The sequence below is a fragment of the Corella eumyota genome, chromosome 2 (genome assembly GCF_963082875.1).
Source record: "Corella eumyota chromosome 2, kaCorEumy4.1, whole genome shotgun sequence".
NCBI classification, from domain to species: Eukaryota; Metazoa; Chordata; class Ascidiacea; order Phlebobranchia; family Corellidae; genus Corella; species Corella eumyota.
The window spans coordinates 4,715,230-4,725,759 of NC_137491.1; the positions used below are offsets into that span (position 1 = coordinate 4,715,230).

At 29.2% G+C, this 10,530-nt stretch overlaps 2 protein-coding genes across 3 annotated transcripts; both read left to right on the forward strand.

Annotated features, from left to right (window-relative positions):
* The first annotated feature begins 538 nt into the window (after positions 1-538).
* On the forward strand, positions 539-4,244 carry LOC145741842 (beta-1,4-galactosyltransferase 2-like). Of its 2 annotated transcripts, XR_014280942.1 has the most exons (9): positions 539-1,398; positions 1,557-1,712; positions 1,792-1,911; positions 1,985-2,101; positions 2,269-2,479; positions 2,599-2,749; positions 2,935-3,055; positions 3,144-3,706; positions 4,127-4,244. XR_014280942.1 is itself a non-coding variant. In XM_082559508.1 (8 exons), the coding sequence occupies exons 1-8, from the start codon at positions 1,303-1,305 to the stop codon at positions 3,243-3,245; spliced, it is 1,074 nt and encodes a 357-aa protein (XP_082415634.1). In that variant the 5' UTR covers positions 539-1,302; the 3' UTR covers positions 3,246-4,114. The 2 variants fall into 2 exon arrangements, 1 of the variants encoding a protein (XP_082415634.1); XM_082559508.1 differs by lacking the exon at positions 4,127-4,244 and having other exon boundaries at positions 3,144-4,114.
* On the forward strand, positions 4,133-6,970 carry LOC145741843 (large ribosomal subunit protein uL18-like). The gene is made up of 8 exons (XM_082559509.1): positions 4,133-4,254; positions 4,467-4,652; positions 4,997-5,131; positions 5,717-5,820; positions 6,017-6,132; positions 6,268-6,389; positions 6,543-6,670; positions 6,757-6,970. Exons 1-8 carry the CDS (start codon positions 4,252-4,254, stop codon positions 6,851-6,853), a joined length of 891 nt encoding a protein of 296 aa, XP_082415635.1. The 5' UTR covers positions 4,133-4,251; the 3' UTR covers positions 6,854-6,970.
* The last annotated feature ends 3,560 nt before the right edge of the window (positions 6,971-10,530 follow it).

Consider the following 10,530-nt stretch of genomic DNA (forward strand, 5'->3'; position numbering starts at 1 on the left):
GATCTAACCATGTAATATTTTTATGTTTTGCAAAAAATAAAAAAGTTTAACACTTTGATAAAATGAAAAGGAGCTAGCAGTAGTCTGGTATTAATTTGTGTATTTTTTATAAGTAATCCATTTGCGAATATTGATTTTATACTGACTGCTTACTGAGATCGATTCAATAGGTGATAATTGTTTTTGTTAGCTTTGGTATTGCATTGTTTTGTTTTTAATTCTTAACCCATACCTTTTGTTTGGTATTTTATACCATTGCAACAAAAATGCTACTAAACATGAAAGAACAACGTTAAATGGAGGCATTCCATTTTTAAACGTTAATGTTAAGAAAACAAAAAAAATAAATTGTGAATTCAAATGACGTTAAGATTAAAGTATTAAGCGAATATAAATAGATTACATATAAGCTAAAAGTAATGGTGGATATCTAGTGAATAAAAGTGATCACGTGCTTAAACAATGTACCAGCGCGCGAACTGTGTTGAGTGCATTACGGGTAAGATTTTACATTGTGCTTTTGTGGAATGTATGTGAATCGTTCTCTTTTCAACCTGTCACTAAAAATTCAAAAGGTTATAACTCAAACAGAAACAAAAAGTTTAGCTCAAGAATAATCACTGATCAAGCTAAAAGGGTGGCATACAAAATTAATTTCTCTGCCGAAGAAAACAATGTTAGGATATCAACTTTAAATAACTATATCAAACATGATAATAAAGTGTAGGTTAGAGCGATTAGAAAAAACGCTTGACTGCAGATTGGGTGGTACCTTTGTTACTAAACAGAAAGTGTGTAAAGCAAGTTATTATCTTACATTCAGAGCAATAAAATATTTACACAAAAACCTTATTCAGTTGGGAATTGATACTTATTGAAATATATAAAAACTATTCTAGGCAACATTGTTTTGTTGAGAGTTAGGTGGCAGTGGTTTAAATCATAAGTTTAATTTAAAATGGTCTAAACAGTTTGTCTCATTGGCCTATAGCTTAAGGAACCGTACATAAAGACCCGTAAACAACGTTTTCTTTTATATATGTACAAACGAAAAGAATGAAGTTACAACAACGTCTATACGGGCACTGCTTTTATAAAGCGTTTAAATTAAGACTGGTTCTTAAATATCGTCAATCAAGAATATTGTTAAATTTTTTTTTTAAGTATTAAGATTAGGGACTACGCTGGTTTTCGCAATAATAAACCTGGGTTTAGTAAAATTAGTTAGCAAAAAAAGAAAGAAAGCATGATATAATTGACAATCAATATTAAGTTAATTTTCTTTAAGGTTAAAATTTTAATATGTGGAAATTAAGGAAGGTTTTTTTTAACATTTTCCGAAGAAATATTATTTGTTATTTATTCATAATAACTGGACTGTATTGCTTTCATGTAAAGGTAAATTTTCTTTAAAATAATATGTTACTTGATGTTTGGGTTATGCGAGTAATATATCGTTTCATTTAATAATGTATGGACGGTTATTTGGCTTGCTGCGAAAGGCTCTGCATATGCGTGTATTCAGTGTATTATATAAATGCAACATTTAAATTCAGATCGAAGATTTGCGCAACCTTGTAATACGATTGACGTTAACATATGATATAGACCGTCTTGATAAATTTACCATTGACCCACCTCAATCAGATTTCCCGATTTTGAACATCAACACAACTAAAAGAAACTGCCCACCATTTCCAAAAAACCTACAGGTTAATAAAATCAAATATATATTTGTAAAAAATTAACAATTTACCCTTACGAAAAGTCCTGGAATTTGTATTTGTTTAGGGCCAAATCAAATACAATTTTAATAAAAAACCTTGGAGTATGACGGAAACTTGGACAAAAAACAAAAACATAAAACCGGGAGGGTTGTTTATTCCATCCATGTGTGAAGCAAATTGGAAGGTTTGATTAATAATTTAAAGGCAAAATAAGTTAACAATATAAGTACAGCAGCTTTATAACTTAATTTATTTAGGTTGCTATAATTATTCCGTATAGGAATCGACTTAAGCATCTTCAATATTTTTTGCAATATATGCACCCTATACTACAACGACAGCAACTACATTATAGAATATACGTCATCAACCAGGTAATTTAAGTAGGCACGTACAAAACATATAATCGAAAATCCTAGGTAATGTGAACAAAAGTATTTCTATTTAATTTATTGAACGGGTTATATGTTACACTAACTGGTGGTTATCATAGACCCATTGTAGGCACAAACTAAAGAAAAATATTTTGTTTTATCTACAGTTCGGTAACGGTTTATTTAATCGTGCAAAATTAATGAATGTGGGTTTCGTCGAATCCCTTAAAGACGAGAATTTTGATTGCTTTGTTTTTCACGATGTGGATCATATTCTAGCAAACGATTACGCGATGTACTCATGTCCGAAAGCGCCTCGACACTTGTCTCACATTGTTGATAAATACAATAGCATTCTTCCATATTCACAAATGTTTGGTAAACAATATGTTTCACTTTTACATTGTTAAGTCTGCGTGAATTGATAACTTTATTTATAAAAAATACATTAAAATTTTTTTTTCTGTTTTTAAGTTTAATTATCTTGTTAATGTTAGGAGGCGTCTCGCAGCTTACTAGACTTCAATTCGAAAGAATTAATGGCTTTTCTAATACTTTTTGGGGCTGGGGAGGTGAAGACGACGATATTTATAGAAGAATAACGAGCGAAGGAGTGAGAATAAGAAGATATCCAAAAGATATTGGCGTGTAGGTTAAAAGCAATATAAGATAGCAATAGTTTAAATCAATAACCTGCACGATTTTTTTGTAACGTGTTTGATAATTGACACTGTTATGTTCGTTAAGTATAAATTGTAACTGGAAAGGTCGGTAGGCCTGTTTAACTATTAAATTGACTATCAGAAGTGATTTTTTTTAATTGCCTTAAACAGTTATCAAGCCATTCCTCATATACGAGATATTGGGAACGAAGACAATGCAGCAAGAATTTTAAAAATTGACAACACTGTGTTAAACATGGATTTTGACGGGTTAAATACGTTAGTTTATAAGGTAGAGAGAGTTTTAAATTATTAATTGTGTAAATGATTAATTCATACTTTAATATATATAAATATAAACCATTTTTTTAATTTTTCAGGTCAAAAAAAGGACAAACTTAAGACTCTATACCAATATAACAGTTGATATTACGGAAGGTTTTCATCAATACGTTTTGGATCCATGGTTAACAGCATCTTAATAAAACATTCGTTTTAACGAATTTGTTATAAGAATAAAGACAAGATGTTGGTGGTGCAAGTTTTAAAAAAATGAATTGGATGAACGGTTGTTCTTTAAAAATGTCAAAATATTTGAAATTAGTCAGTTGAAATTTTCTCCAGTCTAGTTTTTATTGTTTATTTTATAACGTTTTCTATCTGACGCTAGTTTTTAATTTTTGTTTAAATTTTCACTAAGGAGTTGGTCTGCAATCTTAATTTGAAACCTTGTTTAAAAAAAATTGAAAACGAGTTTCGTCGTCTTAAGTAGATTCTGACAGGCACGGTGTTTTAAAATATTTATGAAGGGCGAAATGGGGTAAAATTGTGGCTTTTAGGTTTCTACATCTTTACGTGTGTTCATCATCAAGTAGATCAAAGGCATCCGAGAGACTGGTACTCAGACAGTTTTAGTTACTGGGGTCTTCGATTTATTAAACTGGTGGGTAGGTGTACTTACATATTAGAATCCATTTTTATGTCGTACTTTTGGAACATTTAACTTATATCGGTTTTCCTTCTATATAAAAATATTACTTAGCCTAAATATATCGCGCATACACTTACTAGCCATATTTATAACAGTCTGGATGTTATTAATTTATTTCTTACGGTATGCTAAGGTTATTTTTTAGCAGACAATAAATACACTTTCAACTAAATTAACCTTTTTTTCAAATAAAATTGCCTAAAATTATTACGAAGTTGCTTTATTTATAATATTTTTTATATAAAACTATGTTGATTAAAAAATTTAATTAAAAGAACAAAAAGAGTTGTAAAAAAAAAGAAATTTGATTTAAAGGTGTCTGTAATAAAACATCTAACAAAAAATAACAAATATTAAATTTCCCACGCTAAGGTCACAACCCCGACAATGCGGAAGTAGGACTCGGCAAAATTGAAGCACTGCGATCTTTTTCGAGTTGGCCCCAAGACCGAAGCTACCTGCATTTTTGTCCATGTGAAAATCCCCCTATAGTAAAAATGGTGCGTTATATTATCATTTTAACTTTGCTTTATACCTTATTTATAAATTATAATTAGAAAATCTTACGTTTTTTCCCTAGTTAAGGCGATTTATGTGGATATAAAAACTACTTTTGAGTTTGTAAACTGTTTGGAGAGGTGTTATTATTGATTTTTTTTTAAATGTTTTGATTGATATGATTTATTAATTATATAAAACTGTTCTTTTTTAGGGATTCGTCAAAGTTCTCAAAAACAAGGCGTATTTTAAAAGATACCAAGTTAAATTTAAACGACGTAGAGAAGGTAAAACTGATTACTTTGCTCGAAAACGTTTGGTTGTTCAGGATCGAAATAAATACAACACTCCAAAATATCGCATGATTGTAAGATTTACAAACAAGGACATTGTCACTCAGGTAAGACAAATAAGGCCAACATATTTTTGTTTTTTTTTATTAAAATTTTGTTTATAAATTTGGCAAGTTATGTTAACATTAAGATATTTATATGTTAATATGTAAATGGCTTGTTACATGAGCATTCAGGCATTGGTAATTAGTTAGTTTTATTTTTAAAACGACTGTTAAGTGAGTGACATTTTGCTTGAAGTAAAAATGTCTTAAGTTGTTCTATTAATCAGAAAATAATAATTTATTTTGTTCTTCCTGCTGATAGAAATAGTTTCTATTATTAAAGTAGTTATACAAATGCCTTAAAAATGATGCAAACCTTTTAAGTAAATTTTATATTTTTACTTTAGATAGCGTACGCTCGTATCGAAGGAGACGTGGTCATTTGCTCTGCTTATGCTCACGAACTTCCAAGATACGGGGTCAAGGTCGGGTTAACGAACTATGCTGCTGCTTATTGTACAGGATTATTACTCGCCAGAAGGGTATGTTTATCATAAATATATATTCTGTTTAAAAACAACTTATTTTGGTTTGTTGTGTTATAGTATTGCCACTTTTTATTTTATAATAACAAAAACATTTTGTAATTTAAAAAAATTAGTTATATTATATATATAATATTGTATTTACAGAAATTTAAGTAAATGAATTAGTTATATTAACATTTAAGCTTTGGTGGGTTAAGATTTGTTGACCATTATTTGAGGACTATATATATATTTTTTATTTTGTTTTTTGGCGCATTGATAAAAGTAAATAATAAATACGATAAACAATTAATATTACAACAATGCGACGGGAAAAAATGACAAAATCAATTTAATGATTTAAAACATGCCAAAAGTAATAATGTTTATACAAAGATTTCATAGTACATTATGGCATGGTCACCAAACCCAGTATATATAGATTATATTAATAATAAATGCGATAAATAAAATACATTTTACAGAATATACACCAAAAAAAATAAAACTATAACAAAGGAGTGACGAAATAACAAAATAAAATTGTACGAAAAAAAAGGAAAGTTACGACACATATATATATTATATTCTTTTATTTAGCTGTTGAACAAATTTGGTTTGGATAAGATCTATGAGGGACAGACTGAGGTGGATGGAGATGAATACAATGTGGAAGATATAGAGGATCAACCTGGTGCATTCAGGTGTTTAGGTTTTAAAAAATTGAAACCTACCAAAATATCTTGATGTTACTATAATAATTTTTGAAAAACTCGTTACTAAGATAAACGTTGTGTTTGGTAATTGAATGTAAATTTATTTAAAAATGTTGTAAAAATGTTGTAAGCCAATTGGCATTTTGTACTAACTGTCAGGACTGTTTTATGTATTTTATCACAGAGCTTACCTCGATATTGGATTGGCACGAACCACCACTGGAGCTCGCATCTTTGGTGCAATGAAGGGAGCAGCTGACGGTGGTTTGGACATTCCACACTCCATGAAACGCTTTCCTGGTAATTTATTTTTGTTTGATATATACATTTTTAAATGTTTTAAATTATTTTTTAGAATTTATTTGGCATCAACAATTTTGTTAGCGTGTGTTTTCATACTATATAGTCTAGTGTAGTAATTTGATAATTTATTAGGATTCGATGCTGAGACCCAGGAGTTTAGTGCTGAGGTTCATCGAAATCACATCTTCGGTCAACATGTAAGTAATTACATGAAGACATTGGAAGATGAGGATGAAGAGGCTTACAAGCGGCAGGTATTGCATTATCCTTAACTTATTTAAGTTCTGCTAATGTTTTTGTTTAGGCACCACTTGGAGTGCAATATTTTGCTACCCCAATTGAAATAAAATTTCAATATTTTTGGAATATTAAGAAAATCTTATGTTTAAAGGTATTTTGTTATTTAGTTTTCCCAGTATATCAAGAACGGGATTGCAGCTGATGCTGTTGAGAATATGTACATGAAGGCTCATGCTGCTATTCGTGAAGATCCAACCCCGAAACCTAAGGTGGAGAAAAAAGTCACCAAGAAAAGGTAAAGCATAAAAAACCACAAAAAAAAATTATATCACATCTGGTTTTCTTTATTTTCAAACAATAATTTTTATGTAAATTTTTTAGGTGGAATCGTGCAAAAATGTCCTATGCACAGAAGAAGGACAGGGTCAGGCAAAAGAAGGCTTCTTACTTGCGAGCACTTCAAGCCGGCGATCAATAAAAATATTACAACAACTACATCACATCTTAAATACATTTTGCTGTATTTTAATGTATTGTTGCTAACTTAAAATCCTGACGGATTTATTACTATAAAAAAGCAAAAAAAAATATAATTGTATTTTTTGATGTTATGAAATCAAGTAAAGGTTTTGTTTATTGTTATTATTAGGTTTAGTTTAAATATAGATAAAACTGTTCAGACGCATTCAAGACGCATTTCAGGTCATTAAGGCCACTGATCTCATGCTATAGCGCCCTTGAGTAAGGCGCTATAAACGGTATAAACCCCTGCTGAGCCAGCACTTAATCAGCAGCATAATTACCGGGCAATTATAATCTATAATATCCCAAACTGCCACAGGCAACTCGAGACTGGGTCGGAGTAACTTATGTTACTCTATGTTTAAGTCGCGCATTTGACATTCCCACATCGAGGATAAAGATATATACAAAAAAAAGGTATAAATAAAAAAAGTTTTGTTATAATTTAAATATTTTTAAAGCTATTTTTGTATTTGTCTGGTTTTTCGAGCGTTGATAAATAATAAGTTATATAATAAATTTATAATAATGCGACGGAAAAAATAACAAAATCAATTTAATGATTTAAAACATGCCACAAATGTTAATGTTAACATAAATTTTTTAAGTATATTATGGCATGGTGACCAAACACATGAAAAACTACAAAAAAAACACGAAATAATGCTAAAAAACAAGCATGACATACTAATTTAATTTTCATTTTTAATTTTTGCGATGGTTTAATTAAATTTTTAAATTATGATTTTTTATTTGTTTGAAATAATGAGGATAAAAATGTAACAGCTGCCAAATTTGGTCACAGTTCGTTTATGACTGTCACCGTATTCACAGACTGTCTTGAATTTTTTAGGAAGAAATAAAACTGATAAATGTCTTTTTGTTGACCAGGTTCGTATGATTACTAGGTATTTAAGTTTACAAACTGAAACCGTAAAAATCCGCGAAAATTTATCTTTATTTAAAATGTATTTTTGTCAGCGTCCATATATTCAGATGTTCGCTAGGTGTTTTATTGCGTAATAAAAAATCAGGTTTATGTTTAGTTTGAATATGAAATGTTCTAAATTTTGTCAATGTCAGTCATCTATCTATAATATTTGTATGTTGGACCCCAAAAAAAATCTTTAGCTACCGTATCTGTAAGCTTTAATAGTATATATATTATCTTATTTAAAATTACTAAAATAATAATTGCCAACTCAACTAGCATGTGATGTAGCCTATTTTTTGTAAGATTGCCATTTTTTGTTTTTTTAAAAACATTTTACAGGCAGACAGTTTGATAAATATTTGGTATCGGTTTCTATTAGAGGTTCAAATAACAAAAATTTTGCTGGATATGTAGGGCTATGTTAATTAAAACTGTCATGGTTGATTTTTATGGTAACTGTATAATCGTACTTTATAACAGTCTTAAAATTTCAAGGTGAACTGATTGTTAATTTTACATTTACAATGTTAACATAACATTGTAACAAATGATTAGGTTTTTTCATATTTTAACATTTATAAGTTTTGCCAACATGCTATATTATACTCTGTATATACAGTCTGTCTTTTATTTTATTTTTTTGATAAAAATACTTACATACATATTTTACTGGTTAACATTTAGGTTAATTGTTAAAGTTTTTATTCATCTCCTTTTTATTATCTCGGTTGTTATTTCTGTTGAAAATTTTTTATTTAAAAAATTAGAGTGAATATTTAATAGCTTTACCAGCCTAGTATTTTAAATATATATATGAATATAAAAAATAAAAACAGTTTTTGTGAAAATATATATATATATATTTTATATGAAATGTAAAAAAATTAAATTTGAAAACTAATTTGTGACTTAAAAGCATTGTGATTAACATAAATGTTGGATTATAACAGCACCTACATAGAATGTTTGGAATGTTCTATAAAAGTGTGCAGTGTGTGTTTTTGCCGTCTCATAATGATAGTTTTTATTGGGAAACATGTAATTAGGTTAGTAATATGTAATTTTCCACTAAACACAACATATTTGAAATAATTTACATTTAATTGCTAAAATAAATTTAAACTTTAGAATAAAACAAAAATGTTAATTGATTACTTAAGTTATTTTATAGCTAGTCTTAAAAAATAAGTTTCATTTTATTTGTATTTTAATTATATAGCCTTATGGGTGATCATGGGTCGCGTGTTTAGTAATTTGCTTAGTATATATAAAGATAACATTATTGGTTTAAAAAATAACTTATTTTAAAGTGTATTGTCAAGTTAAGTGTTTGATCAGCATAATATTATGATTCAAACACATAACCACAAATTTCTTTTGAGGTATTATTCTTATCTTTGCTTAAACATTCAACTTTTTGGCCAGGATAAAAGCTTTGTTTGCGAGAAATAAAGTCGTATTGTTCATGTTAGCAGAAAGTATTCCAACTCAAAAGGGTTGTATTGACGCAAGGTCTTTTTGTTAGCCTACTGTCGTATATTATTTCCCCTTATGTACACGCTTAACAATATGCCACAGTTGTGTATTTGCCGAATTTAAAGTCATTATTTGCGTATCGTTATACAGATCATTTATGAGCGTTCGGTCTCTGGTATTTTTTTTATCAGCAATAAAAATATAGAAAGCATTTAACTACGTGCGATAAACGGTTAAAGCGATAGTAAAAGAATTTATGTTTTGATTTGTACAGAATCTTAACTTAGAATGATACAATTTGCTGATTTTGAGTAACTTTTAGTGGCTGATATTCTACCCAGACAGTTTTGTTAATTTATTCGAATTCGAACCAGATTTATGAGTAACCTTTTATTGCTAAAACGTGATTGAATTATAGTACATTTCGACAAAGGTGACTAAAAAACAATATTTTTGTAAAATGCAAATTTTTGTGTGGCCCGTAAACAAAATATTACAATTGTCCATTAATAATAATTATTATTCTGCTCAGTTCCGACGTTTTTCTGTTCGCAATCGTACAATTAAAACATTAATTTCTATTTTTGACAGTGTTTGTGGCCTGCATTTTTGCAGAAATATATAGGTAAACATGTCAATTCACTTTTTAATTCAGTTTAGTTTAAAGGTTTTGGTTAAAAATGCGAAAATTAAATTGTAACCAGTAGGCCTCCTGCGCGAGATTTAGCATTTCTTGAAAACTTAAATGTCTGGCCTAGTTTTAATTTCGCCCTCGTGATTAGTTTAATAGATTTCAAGGTTGTAATTACTGTCTATTACGACTTTTAACCTTTTAAAACACGTGTCATGTCCACCAGCAATTAAAAGTAGTGCCCTTTTAAATATTGCTCCACGCGTTGTCATTTATTCAAGGGCGTTAAGACAGTTCATAGATCGCCCAAAAACGTGATTTTTTTAGGTGTGCCGCTTTTAATAAATCGCCAGTCGATTTACGAGCTAAATAGTTTGAATTTTTTTTAAGTATGTCGTTATCAGTTTGGCTGTAAATCAATTCACTTTTGTTTTGTAATCGAAGTTGAATCTCTAGTCTGTTTACATTAGCCCGTTTAGCACTTACTGGTTAACACTTACCAAAACTTCTAACGACGTTTTACGTTTTTTGAGGTCACTTTTTTCGGCACGATTTTGTGATTGTAGAAAGTTGTTTTAAGCCTAAATAGAAT